We start from the raw sequence: 20,872 nt of genomic DNA, 5'->3' as shown, positions 1-20,872 counted from the left end.
GCCGGCCGGGCCGAGCCTTGAGCAACCAGGCCTCGGCCTGCCGTTGCCATGGAGCCGGGGCGGGGGCGGGGGCCAGACCGGTCCGCCGGGGCGGGCCTCGTAGCCAGAGGCACCGCGGGGGCCGCGGGAAAAGCCGCTCGATTGGCGCAACGACGCCTCCGCCTCAGGGGATGCTCTGTTTCCCCGAGGCAGGGCCTGGAGGAAACCCCCGGAGTGCCCTGGGACCTTTGTCTGCCCCCGTGCCGCCTGGACCGTTCGTCCAAAAGGAGGCCTGGTGCATTCGGGCCCTCCTGGTTTGCCCTCTTTTGCACCGACCTTGTCACTTGGGGAGGCCAAGGGGTGAGATGTTCTTTGTTTGCTAGTGGCGACTGGCCCCATTTCGCAGGGGAAGACCTAATGCATGTTGGGTCCTTTGTTTGCAGTGATCTGGAGTCCCAGGAGTCCTCAGAACCCCTGAGCCAGGAGTATGGCGTTAGCATGCCTTCTGGCTAGTCCTCGTGTAGCAACACTGGTCACCTTAATTATGATTTTGCAAGGCGGAGGTTGTCCACTTTGCAATCCCCATCCACAGGGGCTTGTCATACACTGTAGCAAGTGGACTGCAAATGGCCAATTGCAGATTCTCAACCTGTTTTTGGTTGCAACTGAACTGGTCAGAACGAAATGAGACATTGTTTGATGGTTTCCCTTGCAGTTTCTTTGAAGGCGATAATTCCACTGTCATTGTGGGTCTTGACTACATCTTATAATTTACACTTAAGTCTTGGAGTTTCCAGGAGGGAGATTTTTTTTTTTTTACCCCTGATACAGTATTTCGGATTTCCATAGCGCTCTTTATCTATGTAGCTGTTTTAGGTGCATAAAATACATCCTTTGTTGTGTTTTTTTCTGTGTAGCTTGCCCCTTTAGCTTGAAAAGATACTTACTCTCAAAGTGTTTTAATTTGTGGAATTGTGGTCCAAAGTTTATCAGGTGGACCTTCTTGCCTCTTTCAACCTTTGAAGATGTCAGTATAAAACAGTCTTCAAAGAATGAACCATGGACCTTATAGGCAACAGCGAGACATCATGGAAGTAAGTAGTATAGTATAAGCAGAGAAAACTTAGGAGCTCAGTACCTTAACTGCGATTTGCATTCTGCCCTGAGGCAGTTACGGCATCCTGAGCAGGTCGTGTAAACTTCTCTGGGAAAATCTGCCTCCATTTCCTTCTCAGGGGAAACAGATTAAGTGAGATAAAGTCTGTGGAAGTACTTTGTAAATGGTACTTTTACCAATACAAATGGTACTTAACAGTCTTGTTTTCACAGCCTGAAAGAGCTTCTTTATCTACCTTAGATAGGTTTCTACTATAGTCATAGGGGAGTCGAACTCAAAACTGAAGCAAGTTTTGCTCTGGGCTTGCAGAAAATGCTTTCAGGACTGTACATCCTTCTTTACCATGACACTGTATTTCTTGGTATCTTACAGGTTCGGATATAGGACAGCTCACAACTTGATGGGTATAGAGTGGGTCATGGCTGGTCCTGAAGTGAGGCCAAAGTGTATGATGTGTGTTTCACGCCACTAACAAAACTTGTCCTTGTGTGTTAGAGTTAGTAGATGAATTTCAATGGTCCGGAACAACTTTCTTCCCCTGTGGGGGCCATCACTTTAGTGACCCAGCATTGTACTTCCCAGGAGGAGGCCCAGCCTCGTGATGAGGAATAGCAAAGAGAGAATTCAGCTCCAGTTCAAAAGGATACAAAATCAGAGACTGTCACTGCTCTTGTAAGGTAAGTTGATTTAGCCACGCACACAGAGCAGTGGTGGGTCTCCTGCTCAGCCGCACTGTGAAGCAAGAGGCATGTGTTAAATCCATTTGTGACTGTCTTGTAAGAAGGGTATCATTTAAAATTATACTCTGTCTCTATCCTTGAATCATCTCAGAGTAACTCTGTCTGGAGTTAGGTGGTGTTTCATTATGCAAGAAATCTTGACATAATATTATTTTACTTTTCTCTAGATTATTTAAGAGAAACTCTAAACCACAAAGGTTCTAACGTAATACTGCATAACAGGGAAGGCGATTTTCTTTTAGATTTCTTTGAAACTTCCTGTAAAGTATCTCTAAAAGATCCTATTTGAATCTTATCATATATATTCTTTAAGCCTGATACAGGAAACGATAGTGTCATATGAGCCTTGGTTGGCATGGAGAGAATCAGGGGCTTTTTGAAAGCAAAACCAAGTCTGTTTACAAGCAAATTAACTGAAAACGTCTTAGCAAGAAAGTATTGATTCTTCAATAACAATCACTTAGATGTTTTAGATTGTATAATCACATTTTCTTTAAAAATCAGAATCTCAAATTCCACCTTTTTTCTTTTAATTTGGATAGAAAGAATCTATAGAATGTAACTGATTAAAGTAAATTGTATCATTGTTGATATTGTATTGAAGTTTTCTCTCTGAGCTACCATATCCTATCGGCTGAAATTTCCGGCATCCCTGGGGGAGAGGAGGCCATCAGGGCAGACCTGCTATGGACCTGAAAGATTCGTCCCCAGGTCAGCCCTCCACCCCCACCCCCCACGATTTGAGAACGAGAGGGAATAGCAGGCAGGAGCAGGAGTGTAGGCACCATTAGACTCCCAGTCACGTTGGATTTGCAGATCATCGTGATTTGTTAAAATGTGTTAGATGTTTTTAAACTAATGCTACATAGGGTTACCGCACTGACACGGGAGTAGTACAGTATTAAAAACTGTGGGGACTTCCCCGGCAATCCAGTGGTTAAGACTCCATACTCCCACTGCAGGGAGCACAGTTTTGATCCCTGGTCAGGGAATTAAGATCCCGCATGCCATGTGGCGTGGCCAAAAAAAAAAGTCTGTAAGTGTGGAGTTGGAGTGTTTTTTAAAACAAAAGTGTTAAGCCAGAGGTGTTATTTTATGTACATGCATGTTTTTAAGTCTCTAGGTATATTCCTAGTTAAATGTACTAATGAGCAAAATGCAGCAGAGTTTTTGGCCAGCAGTTGAACTTTAACTTAACATTTGTTATTTCATAGAGATCCTGCCTTGAAAAGCTTTTTGTTTTGAATCACTCTTTGATACTGTCAGTCAAGTCCCATTCCTCGGGGCTTGACTAGGTTTTCTAAAAGCCCAGTACACCAGTTTGTCCATAAGGCCGTCATCAGTCCCATTTCCTGATGCCATATGAGAAAAGGGGTCATGTAGGATTTCCTTTCTTCCCACATGTCCCAGGATAACTGCAAGTATTGTGATGAGGTGGAAATCCGTGTCTCTCATGATGAAATCATCCCCTTCTGTTTAGGAGGGATCATGGAGTTTAGGACAGAGAAAAGAAGGAAGCTGTCAATTAGAAGCAAAGACATGTAATTACTTAATAGTGGAGGTGGCCCTTCCATCCTTAAGACTGGAAGCAGTTGGGGCTCACTAGTGAAGAGCTTCATTTTTCTTGTTTTGTACAGTGCTCTCTGTGTTACTGAAGTCTGCTCTGTGGTTCCTGAACCGAGAATGTTAAGCACTTTTTTTTCGGCCCTCCTTCTTCTTAGGATTCCAGCTTTCCCTCCTGGCCAGAAATGTTCAGCCTGGACTCATTCAGAAAAGGTAAGAGTGTGACTGCACTTGTGGCCTCAGGCCTGTCTTCCCTGTGATGGGCAGCTGTGAAGCCTGTGAAAATCCCTCTGGTGCATATCCACCACTTACTGAAATCCACCTTTTTTTCTAGGCTGATGTTTTACACCATTTCCTCTGTGAACCTTTCTTAATTCTATCAACCACAAACAATCTCTCCTTTCTGATTTCCTCAGCACCACCTCTGTACTTTCTCATGCATCCTCTGTCTGAACTACTCATTGCCTCACTAGATTAGAAGCTCCCTGAGACCTGGGCCTGTTGAGCTCTTTTATCATCCATAGTACTTGGCATAGCGTTTTGCACATAATAGACCTCAGTAAAAGCTGGTGGAAGTGGACTGAGTCATCGTTTTGTATTAGTGGTTAGAGAAATTGCTGCAAGACTTGAAATCAGTGCCCTGCAGCAGCTGGGGTGAGACAGTTGCATAAGTAGCAGCAGAGTTGAGCCGTGGCAGGGCGAGAGGACAGTGTCCAAGAGCTTCTTGTAGAAAGTGGTATAGCTTGTGAAGATTCAAGGCACCAGATTGCAAAGGCATTGTATATCTTAGACAGGAGCGTGACTTTTCTCCTTTAAGGGAGTAAGGAGTAAAATGTCACCTGTATTAAAGCTGACCATGAGCCTCCTATCTGTACATATTTGACAAATAAATGAGAACCGTAACAGAGCATCTGTAACTGCTGATGAAAAAGATCCTCCTAATTGTGTCTCCTCTCCGACTTGTGTCCCTGGAAGCCTGGAAAACCTTGGCTAGGTGGTGCCCTCTGTTGCCCACTGAATGGGGCCAAAAGGAGGCTGGATGTTCCAGATCTCAGAGCCACCTCTTCCTGTCTCCTTGTTTGTTTTCAGCTACTCCATCTGTTTTCATACTTCAGGAAAAAACTAATTTTTGTCTTCCTCGTTGTGTTGGTTAACTGTGTCTAATAGGAAAACACTGAACTTGAGATGAGCGTGGACAGCACATTTTGAGCTGAAAATTAAGTGCATTTAATTGCTCTGTGTTTATCTCCTCATCAGTGGGTGTTGATGTCCACCCACTTGTAACAGTTGGATGAAAATGGGTTCTCTCCTGGTGGGAGTGTCTGAATTAACAATACTGATTTCTTAAAGAGATGGACAGCCCAATAAAATTAGAGTCCTCGTCCTCCTCACTGTGATAGGGAAATGGTACCAGGTGAGAGAGTTTTGGGGCAAAATTCCTTTCTAGCCTTTTTGACTTCACTTTCTAGGCTGGAAATGGATTTGTTCAAGAGGTTTTCCATCGGGGATGACACTGTTAGCACTCGTCTTAGGGGGAGGCAGCAGAACCTGACTGAGCCAAAGCTACCGACCCTGATGCCCAACGTACATCACACTTATGTGTCTCACTGGCCGAGGAGGCTTGGGTGGAGACCAAGCCTCGCTGTGCCTCCTTCTTCACCATCTAAGTGGTCATAGGGTTGTTCTAAGGATCAGATGAGTTAATATGTATAAAGAGCTTAGAACAGTGCCTGACACCTGGTAAATTCACAAATCCATGGTATTAAGTAGTTTGAGGACATAATAATCAGACACAGTCTGAATTTGGGGCCTTGCTTTCCACACAGTTTAGTATTTTTACCAAGAGTTGTCTTATGCTTGAAGGTCTTCAGGAAAACCATTAATCAGAAAGAGTCACTTATTTGAATATTTTCCTTCAGGCAAACCTATCTTTTCATGGCTGTAAGGCTGAATGCCTTCTCCTGTCTTCTGAATGTGGCTCTCATTTTTAGTTTGCATCATGACCTCGACAGTTGGTCATGACGGGCTTCCCAGCTGGCACTGGTGGTAAAGAACCCACCTGCTAATGCAGGAGATGAAAGAGACACAGTTTTGATTCCTGGGTTGGGAAGATCCCCCACAGAAGAGCATGGCAACCCACTCCCAGTATTCTTGCCTGGGAAATCCCATGGACAGAGAAGCCTGGCGGGCTACAGTCCACGGGGTCGCAAAGAGTTGGACATGATTGAGCGACTTAGCACACACACACCCAGCCTTGTGACGCTCGTTGTATAGCACTTCTTTATCTCCTAGGCAGTTTCTCTGTGTTTCTTTGTTCCTTGTGGTGAAATTATGAGCTCCCTAGGGCATTATGAATCTTGAGAGAAAATGTTAACATGGTATAAAGCTTGAGTCAAACTGGCTAGGGTTCCAATTTGGTCCCCATTAACACTAACGAGGTGTTAACTTACCTGTTTCCCTACCTTTAGGGGTGCAGTGAAGATAGAGGTGGGTTGGCAGGCATTTGATAAATGTAAGTTGATCTATTTGGGGTAACAGCCATACAGCTCATGTTTTTCTGGAGAGTGACAGCCTAGCTTCAATACGCACTGTGCTGTATGGCTGCAAAATTGAGGACCTGCTATGTACAAGCCACTAGCGTGGAGATAGGTGTGTTTCAGAGATGATTTTTGGCACTTAGGGGTTTATGTTCTCAATGGGCTAGGCCTTTGTATGGTTCTGAAGGTAATGGCCCTAGCAGTTCCCTGTAGCATTATAGACAGTGGCCCGCTGGGTCTTGTGGCTACCATCTTTCCTATTGTGTAATTAAACAAAGCTGCCAACGTCTGCCAACTAGAAAACTTGTGTGCCTGGTAACTAACCTGTTATTACCTTTGCCAGCATCTTAACAGTTTTCTTGTCTCAGCTGTAACGCCATCAGAAGCAGGCCATAAAGAGCAAGCCGAGTCTTTCTTTTACAGTCCACACAAAACTTTGAAAAATACCATATCAACCTCAAGAATGTGCAATTTTCCTCCAGCTCCAGTGGTCAGAAGAGGTCTCTGTGATTTTGTTGTGGAATTGTAACAACCTTCCCCCAGTTACTGGAAATGCTTAATGGAATAAACTAATCATCAAATCACTTATTCTTTTTTTTTCCCCAAGCCAGCACCCTTGGATATGAATGAAGACCTTCCTCAATCAGGAAAGGAAAGATTCAGTTTACAACCTTAGCTTCAAGGCAGAGCCAGAATTAATTCCAAGATAAACCTTGATCTTAGGCACTTGGTTCCAGAAGTAACAGCATTTCGGCTGTAACACCACCTGTGTTTTCCACAAAATCACACACCTATATATAATGTTTTAAGAGGGCTTACGGCAGAAATAGAGTTGAGGCAATACACTGGCAATATGACCAGGATATGACAAAACTGTCATGGGCGACTGGGAAGAAGCTTTGGTCCACCGAGGCAGGCGGCTTAGTGTGATGCTGAAAACGTACAAGGAGCCTTCTAAGAGAGCAGAGTGGCAGCTGCTGAGACAGCGCCGGCGGAGGCGGAGCCCTGAGCCCTGCGGGGCTGCCCTGAAGCAGAGAGTGCTGCTGGGAATGTGGGGGAGGGGACCCTGAGTGCAAGTCAGTGCTTCCCCCAACACTGTACTATGAAAAAGATTTCAGAAATACTGAAATGTTGAAGCAATTGTATAGTGAGCACCCGTGTGTCTACCACCTCGATCCCCTACAGGCATTGACTTTAATTTAAAAAAAAATAAAGCTGAAGGGGCTTTTACTTTTCCTGTTGAAAATGATCATTCCACTCCCACCTTTCAGTTCCTTTGCCTTAGCAGAATTAGATTTGAACCAAAGGTTCTTACGTTTCACTGATGTCATTCCCCCATATTTGCCAATCATATATGAGCTAATTTGCATGATAGAAAGGGGCATCATTTTTGCACTGTGGGCTGTTTCTCAAGTGTGTAGAGAGTGTGTGACTGTCTCTCCCTGTTCCTCTCCTCCCTCATTTATTGTAGCAAAACCTGTGGGGCAGAGAGCTCCTGCACCTTTCTCCTCAGACCAGTGTTCTCTGATATTGTCACCACTTAGGTGGTTTTAAAGACCTTACACCTTCCTTAGCCATAGATTTCCACCTTCCCATGGAATGCTCAGTGAGCATTTTAATTTTAGTTCGTGTATATCAAAATTTTGGAACTTCCTAAAAATGTACTTTATAGATCACGGATGGGTAGTATTTGGTCTCCAAGTGAATGGAAATATTTGGAATGGTAAATCATTAACTTCAAGAAAGAGAAGACTAGAAAGTATGGATCTGATACTGGCTCTTGCAGAGGACACCAGGAGTCAAGTAGCCCCTTCCCTCCCCAATTTGTAGAGAGAGAGAGTAATTGGGGATCCGGTGGCTCATGTGGGGAGCCTATGGCAGATGCAGGGATAGTTTCCATAAGTGGAAGAGCCCGGCCGATTTGCTTGGTACCGTGAGACTGTGGAGAAGCTTATGGGATGGGCATTGCACTCACGGAGGGTAGCTGGAAGAACTGGGACACTGTGAGAGCTTTGAGAGCCAAGGGGGAACTGAGGCTGTCATGTATTGCGTCTGTATCTATAAAACAACTGCCTTCTTTCTGAGCGGTATTGGCACTGTTTCTCAGAACCTGTGACTGGCTCCACGTGCTGTCCTGTTGCCCAGAGCTCCTCCCGGGTGCTCTGGGGTGAGTCATTGCAGGGGTCTGTAACGGTGAGGGGTGAGACCTCGTCACCCTGATGCCCTCTCTCTTTCCCCAGATCGGGCCCAACACAGGCAGCGTCAGTGCAAACTTCCCCCACCCCGTCTTCCACCCATGTGTGTCAACCCTGCCCCTGGAGGGACCATCTCTCGAGGTAAGGGAGGAGCCATGTCTCCAGCACCAGCTGGGTCCAGGGCCTGCGGGGAGGCGGGCGGCACAGGGAGCCTGGGTGCCAGGGCCATAGGCCTCTGGAAAGGGAGCGAGGAGGAGCGGGGTTAGCAGAGCTCTTGCTGCCCTCAGGGAGACATCATTTGGAAAGGTCTGGGTTATTTCATGATGCTCGGCCACTTGGCTTAGACCCTACTGTCTCACTGGGCCTCCTCGTGTGACCAGGGACAAAGCCTAGGCTCCGCCTGGGTGTCTGGCTCCAGGGCGGGGACGCAGAGGGCTTGGACCTTCTAGGCAGTCTCGGCTCAGGTCTCAGAAGACGCAGGGCACTTGTAGCAGGGCCAAAGCAGGGAGCCCGACTCGACCCAGTGCCCTCCATCTGGAGGCTTTGGGGACACCTGACATCACCATCCTATCTCCTCTGGCACCTCAAAGCACTTTACTGACATTCAGCTCTGCCTCCCGGGCTGTTTGGCAAGGTAGGCTCTCCCTTTGACTGGGGAGAATGTCAGAGCCCCCAGACAGGTGGCCGCTCACCTCAGCCCACTGGCACCCAGGGCAGGGCCAGTCATAGGACCCAGGGAAGCGTCTCTGCCTGCGAGTGTCTCTTCTCTTCCCTCAGACTCAAATCTTCTCCAGCTCTGCTGAGACCAGTGCTCCTGGCCCACAGCTCTCTTCCCAACTCCATTGGCTGCCTGTCTCCGCTCCCTCAGGTTTTTAGTGGAAGAACACTATGACAGTTCCTAGAGTCTTTGCCTTCTGTGAAGACAGCATGTCCACTTGAGGCTCTGTCTGTAAAGTGCTTTGAAGGTCAAGAGCTCAGGAAGGGTGCGGGGAGCGCCCAGCGCCTCCGGTTCTGCAGCACACGCTGCTCTGCACCCACACGGTTTGTACACGCGCTGCCCCCCTGCTGCGGTGGCCCTGACACAGACAGCAGCATAGAAATCAGTCCTTTCGGCCCCTCTGCCCGTTTGACTTAGGTATTAAAGAAATGCCACCCCCTACCGTTGCCAAAACGAGAGTTGATTGCCCTTTTTTCTTTCTTTCTTAAAATGCCCTGTAACTCGAAAAGGCTGAACGTTAACATTTCCAACATGGCAGGTGAGTGGCTCTGAGAGTGTCAGATGTGCTTTGGCTAAGCTTACAGATGGTTAGCCGGGATTAACCAGGCAGCATGACTAGGCAGTGCCTCCTGGAGCACACGCAGAGGAGAAGGCCACTGCTCTTGGGAGCGGCAGCTGCCCTGCACTGTCGCCCTGCAGGAACAGACACCCCCACCCCCGTGCCTGATTGTCTTCTCACAGCTGCGTCTCCAGAAGGCATCTGGGTGTGTGCATTTTTGCCTTCCCTTTCTCTCTTTTTAAGCTTTGAAGGGTGCTTGCCTCTGTTCCTTTGTGACGGGAGCAACAAGCCCGTAGACCACGTGACTCTTGGACCTTTCTGCCATGCTCTCTGATTCCCTAGAGGATTTGCTGGTACCTCGGAAGAAGGAAGTGCGGGGCAGAAACAGTCTCTCTGGTATTCAAATGAGAGACTAGTGCTCGAAAAATGGTGGCCACTGAAAGAGGTTACAGTGCCCATCCGAGTCAGATTTGAAATTGGAAAAAAAATATCACCTCCTTTCCCAATCTACCCCTGACTCGGCCACCAACCTCTTACCAAGGCCTTGTTCCAAAGTCAAGGGTGAATAAATTAAGAACCTTGCCCCGTCCCCTCCCCTGGGAATCTTTCCCACCACACAGATCTGAGATGTAGAGCGCTGGAAAGTGACATGGAATAACTCACCTTCTGGCAGGATCCCGGAGACCACGGTACTGGTCCGTCCATTCCCTGGTGTAGACGTGTCACCTCTTGGAGTGGTGGTTTGCCTCAGGGGACCTTGTGGCTTTACATACATTGCTGGGAAACCTGTGAGAATGGGTAAGGTGGTCAGGGTGGTCCCCCAGCCCCTGTACGTCCCATTACCTTTCTTGTTGCCAATTTCTTGCCATTTGAGTGTCCATAAAATATCAAACTCTGACTAGGTGGACAGAACGTTGACCCTGGTTTTTACGGATATCAGTGGCCCCTCTGCTTTCCCTCCAGAAGTTTTCTGGTCTGCCCGAAGTAGGCTGTCTTCGGCTTCCTCCTGTTGCATTTTCCTGGGGCCACCAAAGTTTAGAATCCTCAAATCCCCCTCCTGCATATTCAGCAGATTTTTAACCTTAAGTGCATGCTGCTAGATGTCACTATTTAGCACTTTGAGTACCCGATGTTGTGCTTGATCCAGAAGTGATGGAGAGCTCTCTGAGCCAATAAACCCTTCCGTTTTTCAGAACTTCCCTCCTTTTCCACAGGCAGAGGAGTCAACTTTTTCTCCCCAATGAATGGACAGTAGAAGAGAAGGCTTAATGTTGGTGGAAAGGAACAGGGGCATGCCTGAACCCCCTTTAATTTTCTTCAAGGTCCTCTAAAGCAGGAGTTGGCAAACTTTCTTTAAGTCAGAGAGTACACGTTCCAGTCTTTGCAGACCATATGGTCTCTCGTGCAGCTACTTAACTCTGCCATGATATCACGAAAGCACTAATAGATACTACAGGAACGAGTGAGCTATGTTCCAATAAAGCTTCATTTATAACAACAGGCGGTGGGTAGGTTTGGTCTGCAGATTACAGTTTGGCCACCCCTCCTCTAGACTAATGAAGAGATCACAGAACCAGAGGGGTTTCAAGACCTGGTCTAAGAGTTGCCTTCATTTTGGAAAAAGCAGTGAAGTTTGTGGAGGTGAAATATTTCCTCAAGGTGACACTAGCTATTAGAACCCAGATGGAGAAAATGAAATAGGAAAAGAGGGCAGAGAGCTTACCAGAGAAGGAGCTAGTTGGTTGGTGTCCATCACCTGACCTTTTTTTTTTTTTTTACATGAAATCTCCCACATTTGTTTGAGATATGTTTTGTAAAATAGATAAAACAGTATGATGAATCCCTGTGTACCTGGCTTGAACAATGAACAAGCTCATGGCTGATCTTCCTTTCCACTTTGTGCCCTTTGGAAGCTAATCCATGAAATCATAGCATTTCAACCTTAGCTTAAGTGACTGTCAGAGCAGAGTGCTATTCTGAGGGTTTCCTAAAACACAGGATGGGCCCAGGCCCTACTTTCCAGGTGACGTCTAAGCTGTTGCCTCCTTCAGCTTTCAAATACCATAGTTTTCAAACTTTGGCCTCAGCTGCTGCCGCCACTCCCTGACTTACTAAGCTTCTGGATTCTTTTGAGGGAATTTGGGCTGCTAACAATCCTTGAAAACTACTACTGAAGCTGGGTGGATGCCTTAGCTTTTGGCAAATTAAAGTGCCGCTTGGCCACGTTCAAAGCTCTGGTAGCATCATTTTCTGCTCCAAGGGTCTTGCCGTTCCTAGATGGATCATAACGACAGGCCGTGGGTGGGGGTAGAGGGGTTTGACACAGATGGTGATGTCCCTTTATGAGGTCAACCATCGGTGCCAGGGCCACCTTCCCTTTTTCCTGCTTTTATGGTTAAACACTGAGGAGGGGAGGGAGGAACAAGAGTTATAGCTGCCCCATTCTGCCCTGGATCTGCTTCCGAGGGCCCTGTCTCCCATCGTCTCAGACCTCAGAGGGCAGAGGCGTCTCTGTCAGAGCACTCTGCAAATCCCTGTTCCAAACATCCCCATTTTATCTTAACCACAGCCACACCAAGTGAGTAGAGCAGGTTCGTCCTCATTTTCCCCAGTGATAAAATGGCCCAAGGTTCACAGCTGGCAAGTGGTAGACTTGGAACTGAGCCCAGGTGTTAGGACTTAAATCCCATGTTCTTGTCATAGGCCAGCGGTTCTGAGTGTGACCCCAGACCGGCAACCTCAGTATTATCTGGAAACTCGTTAAAAATGCAGGTCTTGGACCCCGCTCCAGAGCTAATGACCAAGAAACTGTGGAGGGTGGCTCTCAGTAACATTTCAACAAGCTCTTGAGGGGATCCTGGGAATCTTATCTAGAATTATAAAACAAACAACAAACAACTCCCACCCCCACCACAGCTTCCTCCAGCTGCACTGCTAACCTCTTACAAAGGCCTCCTTCCAAGGGACCGAGACCCTTAGGCCCTTGCTGTCACTGCCCCAACATGCAGATTCAGTCTGATGCTCCTCAGTGCGGGAAGAGGCAGAAGAGGCATGAGCCTGGCTAGAACCCTGGGGGGACGGTTTGGAGGCAGAATCCCATCTGGCTTTCACACACGTGCGGAACAGCAGCAGCTTCAGACTTTTCACTGCTGCATCAGCTCAGTTCTTGGGCGCAGGGTGTTTTTCACCTTTGACTGTTTGAGATTCATTCTGGTTTGCTAATATTCAAGAGGTCTTCCATGTCCTGCTTCCAGATTCTTCACTAGTTGTAAGCCATTAAATGAGGTGGATGTGCCCCAGCTTAGCAGTAATCACTATCTTACAGTCCGCCTGCTGGAGTGCAAGCCAATTTGCCAGGGCACGTAGAAGCGATCTACCAGCACTGGGTAGGACCCAGAGGGAACTTCTACTTCATTTCTTTGGGTGGACATTGAGCTAAGGCCTGTAGTGTTTCCCGGACAACCCCACTCTCTCTTCCGGCCTTCAAATGACAAGTCTGTGGGTTTGGATTTACAAGGGGTGTGATTTCGGCAGAATCCCAGACAGATCCAGTCAGCCCACCGGTCAACGGGAGTGTGATGTCGGCTCGGTCCCGGGTCCTCCCGTCCGGCAGGGGGCGCGCGGGCCCGAACCTCCCGTTCCTGCCCTTCTGCCCGGTCCCTGCCCGGCTCCGGAGTCGCGGGGGCGGGCGGGAGCGAGATGGCTACCGCCAGGAGATTCATGGCGCTGGCCGCCGGCGTCTCTCCGCGCCTGCGGCCATTGGGTCCCCGCGCCATCGGGCGACAGGGAGGCCCGCGTGGCCTCTCGACAGGCTGCTCCCGCCCCGACCGGACCCAGGAGGCCGCCGAGGCCGAGGCGGCCCCCGGCGAGCCTGGGGAAGGCGATGGAAGCGTGGTGAACGGTGAGGGCAGTGGCGGGGGCAGCCAGGCTGCGACGCCCTTGATTCCTGGGGATGGCAGAGCTAGGGGCGCGGGCCGGGGTCGGGCCCTCTTCGGTATGGCTGAGACAGCCATTCAGTGGCGGGCCGCAGCCCAACTGTTGTAAAACTCAGTGTGGTTCAGGTCCAAATGGACCCCAAGCGCAGAGGTCTGGGACTGGAGCGCCTGCACCTGGCAACAGTAGGTGAGAGGTGCGTACCACGAGGGAGCTGGGGAAAACAGGTAAACGTCCAGGTCCTGCCAGGTCGGTGGTCTAGGGTTAGAGCATCACGGGTAAGCACATCCTTCCCGTTGTAAGAAAAGGGAAAGCTCAGTATACATCTGGGACTTTAAGATCTGAAATAGAGACAGAATGATTGCTCAAAGTGGATCCCAGCGCTTGCCTTCTGAATAGGGCAGGAAATGAAACTAGTTAGAGCACCCCTGCCGATCAAGGATGGACAGAGAGTGTGCTGGCCTCTGCCTCTTTATAGAGTTAGAGTGGGTACCACTGCACATCTATATTATATGTGTGTCTAATGGGCTACTTAAAGTTAGGCCCTCCTGTGAGATGGAAGCCCTTTGAGTCTGCTTACATACTGTTTCTTGGCTACTTGATTCTCAGTAGCTTTAAGAGTTATCCTTCAGAAGGAGATAGGGCCAGGCAGAATCTTCCCTCTTGGCCAGTTGACAGGGGAGTCTGCTCCAGGGAAACAGTTTGAACCCAGGCAGCAGAGTTACAGCAGAGCTTGTGGAAGAACGTTTTCAGGACACACAGACTTCCCCAACACCACAGCCACTCTCAAGTGTCCTGTGGGGATCAGTGTGCAGGGCTGTGAAGACGTTCCCCATGTGACTTATGATTGATGCGCATCGGTACACACACACACACACACATACACACACACACACACACACAGGCGCTATAAAAAATATTTTTTGGAGCTGAATTATAGGCCAGAGACTGTGGGTGGAGAATGAAAAAGCTTTCCATCTCCTTTGACCCTGCATCTCTTGAAGGTCCACTCTGGTGCTTTGGGCCTCTTCCTTCTGTTTTCAGCCACTCAACAGGATTCTTCATGGTCTCTCTAAGTCCTGTGTTTGGCACAAGCTGCCTCTAGGTGGACATCTCACCCATTTGTGCTCTGGAATTGATCCAGAGTGCAAGTAAACAAATGTAAGGTATCGCTCATGATGTTTGATGCATCCTGCCTCCACTTGGTTCACTGCGGTGAACTCCTGGGAGGACCAGCTCATGCCTGTGGCTCAGCTCTGGAGGTCTCTAATCAATGTCCCTACACATAATCTGGATGAAAGGGGAGGCCTTTTCCAGGGCGCTGAGGTGTGATTGAGAACTGCGGCTTGGTGTTCAGACTCTGCAGGCATTCCTCCCTTTTGTGTATCTGTTGTTTTAGGGGCCTTGCATTGTCTTGATCTCCAGTGTGTGTGCGTGTGTATGTATGTGTGTGTGATTGGTTTGTTTGTTTTTTTTTCTGTTCAGTGCTTTCTTTCAGACATCAGATTATGGGGGGTTGCTGCCAGGTAGGCTTCTATAGCTAATGTATGAAGTCAGGAGCTTGGGTGAGGAAGAGGATGCTGGCTGGTTCCCCTCTGGTGTTTGGGGGATTGACCCTTGTCTTTAACAAGGAGATGATTGTCCAGTGGGTCTAGGTCCACTGTCCTCTGTAAACCCTGAAGCCTTTTGCCCGTCCTTTTTAAGATGCTCCTGGGTGGTTTGGGGTTGCGAGCCAACATCCTCAGTATCCAGCCCAGGGTTGCCCTGAAACATACCCCACAGAGTTTTTAAAGCAACACAACTATAATGCTTTTGTCCTTGTTTTCTTAGCTTCTAGGGACCTATTAAAAGAGTTTCCACAGCCCAAAAATCTTCTCAACAGTGTGATTGGAAGAGCCCTTGGCATCTCACACGCAAAAGACAAATTGGTCTACGTGCATACAAATGGACCGAAGAAAAAGGTATGGTGGCAGGGAAACACGTTGGTCTGAGTCTCAGGAAGGAAACCAGCTGCCCTTTTCTCCCCCAGGTTTCTCGTCAGGGAGGCCACAGTGTAGGTTTTTTGAATTGCGAATGGTCAGCAGTGAATCTCAGAACAAAGCTAGGTCTGGAGCAGAGTCTGGTTTAGGGAAAGGAAACACGGGCAAGTGAAGCGAGACGCTCTCTCGTCTTGTGTGAGACAGGGCACTGTAGTGGGCCCTGGCATTGGTCCCTCTTCAACTTCCTGGAACTGTAGAGGTTAGAGTTGATGATGATTCCTGCTCCCAGAGTCTTGTAGGTCCTGGGACCAGGAAGCATGCAGGCAAACCATTCTGAACGAAGATTTTTAAGAATAAGGGTGGGTCCCACCTTGCCCTCTGACTGGAACATGGCACTTTGAAGAAGCAAAGCAACTTGAGGTGGGACAGTGGCTTGAGGGGGGAAGGGGGGTCCTGGAGCCTTCCAGGGAGCTAATGATGGGGTCGGGGTTCTGTCTTGCACCCAGCCCTGCTGCTATGAGGTCTGCAGCTTTCCTGTGGATTCTCCATGTGATTTGTAATACCTTTGTAGACCAGAGAGGCAAGGGTTCTGATTTCTCTCTTCTTTTTCTCAGAAAGTCACCCTCCACATAAAGTGGCCCAAGAGCGTTGAGGTAGAAGGCTATGGCAGCAAGAAGATCGACGCCGAGAGGCAGGCTGCAGCCGCGGCCTGCCAGCTGTTCAAGGTGACCCTCCCCTCATGAAAACCACGCAGACCTTCCTCCTGGGAGCTTCTCGCAGTAATGGTCTTCCTGGGGCCAGATGCTCCTGGGTTTAGGATGGCAGAGTGTTCAACTGCTCAACCTCCTGAGCCCTTTTCATCGTGTGGTTCCTTTTTGCTTCAGCCGTTGAGGGAACAGATGGATATTACTTTTTTGCCACTGTAGTTACTTTCTGTGGTTTCAGAAACCACGGCGAAGAACCTCTTTGTGGAGAGCACTCCCTCTGTACAAACAGACTTCTATCTTGGCTTCTGTTCTCTCCCTGTTATTTCATATAGGTTTTTCCTTGTGGCCGCATAGTCCTCTTGCTTACAATGAAAGAATAATAGTCATTTCTCTATCACTTCCCACTGATTGGACATGGGTTGCTTTGAGTTTTTGGTCAGGCAGCAGTTACTACATCTTCACAGTTGCTCCCAGTCTTTCTTTCCCTCGCTAACTGACTCCCTTCATGGCTGTGCCATCCTTGGATCTTCCTCACATTCCCTGGTCTTTGGTCTGCCAGGGACAAAGCTGTATTCCTTCAGCTTCTCTCCCGCTCACAGTCTGCAGAGTTCATTGTCCTGCTTCCTTCCTGGATCTGAGGAGGAAAGTCCCTCTTCCTATCCTGGGTCTCCATACAGCCCTTCTCTTTTCTCTCTCCCCTCTCTGCATCTTCTCCATCCCATCTTTTACCCTTTTATTTCATTTTCCAATCCTTCCTCATCTGATTCTTTTCTGTAGGCATCAAAACTTCAGTGTTGGGTAATTCCCTGGCGGTCCAGTGGTTAGGACACTGCGCTTTCACTGCCGAGGCACAGGTTCGATCCCTGGTTGGGGAACTGGGATCCTGCAAGCTGTAGGGAGGCTTAGCCAAAAAAAAAAGTCTTCAGTGTTCCGATCGCTTCCCCCAGCCCTGCTTCCCCACACACAGCTCTCCATGCTTGTGGTCTGTTCCACTCGAGCGCTGCAGCCCTTGCTATGGTCCTGGTTCCCTTCACATCCATGTGGTGTTTGATGGTGATTGTCGGCTGACTGGGGCAGCTTCGCCAGCACCGAGCCTCTCCCCAGGCCTCGCTCTGCTTGAATGTCCTGTGGCTTCGGCCCCGTGGGGCATCTTTCTCAGCTGATGGGTGTGCCTGCTCTCCTTTGCTCTGGCTCATTTCAAGCTCCTCTTCGTCTCCCACTCTCTGTAAATGTCTCCTTTTCTGTACTCCTTCCCCCAGTGGATCCTATCTCTCTCAGAAGTTCAACCATCCTTTCTTTGTTTAATGTCTTGGAAGTTGCCATCCCTTATTGAGTGCCTCTACCTCAGGGATTCTCAGTTAGAGGGGATTTTGCCCCCTAGGGGACACTTCATAAGGTCTAGAGACATGTTTGGCGGCCACAAAAAGAGGAATGCTGCTGGTATAAGGCCAGGGATACTTCTAGATGTCCTGTAACGCACAGGACAGCCCGCTACAACAAGGAATTACCTAGCCCCAAATGTCACTGGGCTTCCCTGGTAGCTCAGATGAGCTACCTGCCTGCAAAGAATCTGCCTGCAATGTGGGAGACCTGAGTTCAGTCTCTGGGTTGGGAAGATCCCCTGGAGGAGGGCATGGCAACCCACTCCAGTATTCTTGCCTGGAGAATCCCCATGGACAGAGGAGCCTTGTAGGCTTCACTCCATGGCATCCCAAAGCGTCAGATACGACTGAGCAATTAAGCTCAAATGTCAGCAGTGCCGAGGGGCAGAGGTGCTTTTCTACCTGAATGTGAAAGGCACTTTAAACCGAGACCATGCGCAGCAAGCTGTGCTCACATTCCTCCCCAGCCTGTTCTCTCTCCTCTGTCTGTGCTCATAGTGTTGTTTGTTTGTATGTTTAATTGTGGGTAAAAAGTTTACTCTCTCAACCACTTTTAAGTGTACGGTTCAGTAATACTAAGCACAGCCACGTTGTTGACGAACCAGTCTCTAGAACTTCATCCGCTTGCAAAACTGAATCTCTGCACCCGATAAACAACTGTTCATCCTAGTCCCTTCCCCAGCCCCTGGCAGCCACTGCAGCAGCTGATGGGAAAACCTGAACAAACTTTTTGGCCAACCCAGTTCTTTCTGTTTCTGTGAATTTGACTACTACTCATATAAGTGAAATTTGTAACTGCCTTATTTCACTTAATGTCCTCAAGTTTCATCCATGTTGTAGCAAGGATCGGAATTTCTGTGTTTTTAAAGGCTGCTACGTTCTATTGTATGTATATATGCGTTTTGTGTATGCGTTCATCCGTTGATGGACTCTGGGGTCCACCTTTTGGCCAGCGTGAATAATGCCGCAGTGAACTTAGGTGTACAAATACCCCTTCAAGACTCTGCTCTTAACCCCCAGAATTGGAATTGCTAGATGATATGGTAATTCTTAATTCTTTGAGGAACTGCCATAGTGTTTCCATAGTGATGGCAGTACTATGCCTCCCCCAGCAGGGCACTGGTGTTCCAGTGTCTCCACGTCCTCAACACACTTCCTAGGTGTCTCCAGTAGGAGTCTTGACTGATCTGTGGGTGCTGGAATGACACACTGAGCCTGCCTTTAGGAATAGTCCCCAGCAGCGGCGGCAGGGTCAGGCAAGCCCAGAGACGGGGACCCCGAACAGGCGCGGATGCAGGTCGCAGCAGCGCAGGAGCTTTTCTCTGGGGTGTTACAGAGCTGCAGAGCACAGTGGAGGGTCTGATGGAGGCAGGAGGAAGAGAGGGGGGTGGGGAAGCGCGAGCGCACAGAAGGAGCCCCTGGGAGGGAGGCAGGCCGTGGAGGGAGCAGGCTGGGAGTGAGTGGGAGGCAGGGAGGAAGAGCGTGCTGTCGTCCTGGGGAAGGCCAAGGGAGAGGGTGTTGGGTGTGTTTTCCATATAATCAGACAGTCTGTGTAAACAGTGAGGCAGAAGCGCGAAAGCTGAGGTGGGGCCAGGCATCCATGCCCCCTGCCCCGAGCGGCTTGTGGCTTTCCTCCGTGCGGGTGTGCGTGGCGTGCCCTTTTCCCGTCTTCTGTCACAGCATCTCACTAGAATCCTCGTGTGTTCCTCCGTAGAGATCTGACAGTTTGGTCAAGGGCCCAAAGAGTCCGTCCACGCTTTAATTGGAGTTACGTTACATGGCTTACTTTAGGCGGCTTTGCTCTCCTTGGGCAAAAACGTTTCATCACAGGAACGCCCTCCATTTGTGTCCTTTTACCAAGTTCTATACCTTTTTAAAAACATACGTATACATGGTCACTGTTGCTGTTGTGAGTAGGCTTTACCTGATGCCATTTTAAGTTACAGCTGGTTCTTTCAGAAACCTGAGGGGAGAGTTTTCAGAAGGGTGGTCACTCCTCAGCCTGTTGGGAGTCAGGCGGGGCTGAAGCCACCCTGTGGAGCGGCGCCTGGATCCTGGCGCCCGCTGTCCACATCACGTCTGAAGCCTCTTTACTCACCTGCGGCTCACCTCTCTTGTCTTTGCCACTCGCAACTTGAGCTTTTTAACCTCGAGCTCTAGCCTCTTGCTTACTGCTTTGTTCCTCAGACTCTGGTTTTCTGCGCTTCTCTTGACGCAGAGCTGCTTGAGGGTAGGGACCGGGTGTCCCTCGCTTGGTGCTCAGAGTGCCAGGCGTGTTGCTTTGTCCACGTTAGAGACTTGGCAGGTGTCTTATTTAATTTTCTCTAGAAGAGAATGTTTTAAAATATTTTTCTATAAGTGGCTTTAAAAACATTCGGTGTTAAGTCTAGAACAGGTTCCCAGTGCGGGATTCTTGTTTCAGAGGTGTATCTGTTTCACGACGTAGGCGGCGTATTTCCTAGCCACGCCACTCACTGGAGCTTTCTAGATCACTTTGTAGATGCATCTGCTTCCTGTTGCCCCATGGGGTTTTTAATGGGGATTTTTCTTTAGTTTCTTGGTCTTTTGTCTACCAGATGTAAGAATGTACCCTGTCATTTTCATCCGTTGATGCTAGACAGGTTAAGTGCTCTCTGGGCCCAGTTCTGGGCCAGGCCTGAGGTGAGCAGACTGGCGAAAGAGCATGGTTTCACACACAAGGGCCCTGCGGGGTGACTGGGCAGGTTCCGAACAGCCTGTGGTGGAAGGTGCTAAGGGCCCTCACAGCGCCCCCCTTTTTCCCCTAGGGCTGGGGTCTGCTGGGTCCCCGGAACGAGCTGTTTGATGCAGCCAAATACCGCGTGCTAGCCGATCGCTTTGGCTCTCCGGCTGACAGCTGGTGGCGCCCAGAACCCACCATGCCACCCACTTCCTGGCGGCAGCTGAATCCTGAGAGCATCCGGCCAGGGGGACCTGCGGGCCTGTCCCGCTCCTTGGGTCGGGAGGAAGAGGAGGATGAGGAGGAAGAACTAGAAGAAGGGACCATCGATGTCACTGAATTTCTGTCTATGACCCAGCAGGACTCCCACGCCCCACTCAGGGATTCCAGGTACAGCCAGGGGCAAGGGAGGCCGGGGAAACGGGCTGCGCCTTGACGTGGGTGGGGGCATATTCCCTGGAGCCTTCTCTGAGATGGGAGACCCCTGCCCTGCGCCTCAGTCAGTGTCTCCATTCTTGGTATGTCTGCCTCTTTGGGGACCGCCAGCTGTGGCTGTGTGCCCTGGCTGGGCTCTTGCAAGACAGCAGCGTAGGCCTTCCCTCCAGCTCACACTTGAGCCCTTCAGAGCCCCGGCAGCTGCTCTGCCTGCCCCCTGCTCTCGCTCTCCTGTGTGTCTGGAGGAATTGAGGGCACGCCCTGTGTGCTGTGTGTCTGTGAGAGGACCACAGGCCAAGTGGAGATGCCCCCACCTCCTGGCTGCCCGCT

The 20,872-nt window shown here is 49.4% G+C and overlaps 1 protein-coding gene across 1 annotated transcript in view; it reads left to right on the top strand.

The window, feature by feature from the left end:
- The first annotated feature begins 353 nt into the window (after positions 1-353).
- The window catches only part of DHX30 (DEAH (Asp-Glu-Ala-His) box helicase 30), a 28,795-nt gene continuing 8,276 nt past the window's right edge, over positions 354-20,872 (top strand). The window contains exons 1-9 of the mRNA XM_010862495.1: positions 354-1,073; positions 1,679-1,773; positions 2,441-2,547; positions 3,558-3,612; positions 8,177-8,272; positions 10,082-10,206; positions 15,172-15,302; positions 15,935-16,045; positions 20,196-20,497. Of these exons, the coding sequence (XP_010860797.1) occupies positions 2,523-2,547; positions 3,558-3,612; positions 8,177-8,272; positions 10,082-10,206; positions 15,172-15,302; positions 15,935-16,045; positions 20,196-20,497 (845 nt within the window). The 5' untranslated portion in view covers positions 354-1,073; positions 1,679-1,773; positions 2,441-2,522. The remainder of the gene's footprint in view (positions 1,074-1,678; positions 1,774-2,440; positions 2,548-3,557; positions 3,613-8,176; positions 8,273-10,081; positions 10,207-15,171; positions 15,303-15,934; positions 16,046-20,195; positions 20,498-20,872) is intronic.

The sequence above is a fragment of the Bison bison genome, unplaced genomic scaffold (genome assembly GCF_000754665.1).
Source record: "Bison bison bison isolate TAMUID 2011002044 unplaced genomic scaffold, Bison_UMD1.0 scf7180017864482, whole genome shotgun sequence".
Classification (NCBI taxonomy): Eukaryota; Metazoa; Chordata; class Mammalia; order Artiodactyla; family Bovidae; genus Bison; species Bison bison.
The sequence above is the reverse complement of the archived record's forward strand: the minus strand, read 5'-3'. Positions and strand labels throughout refer to the sequence as shown.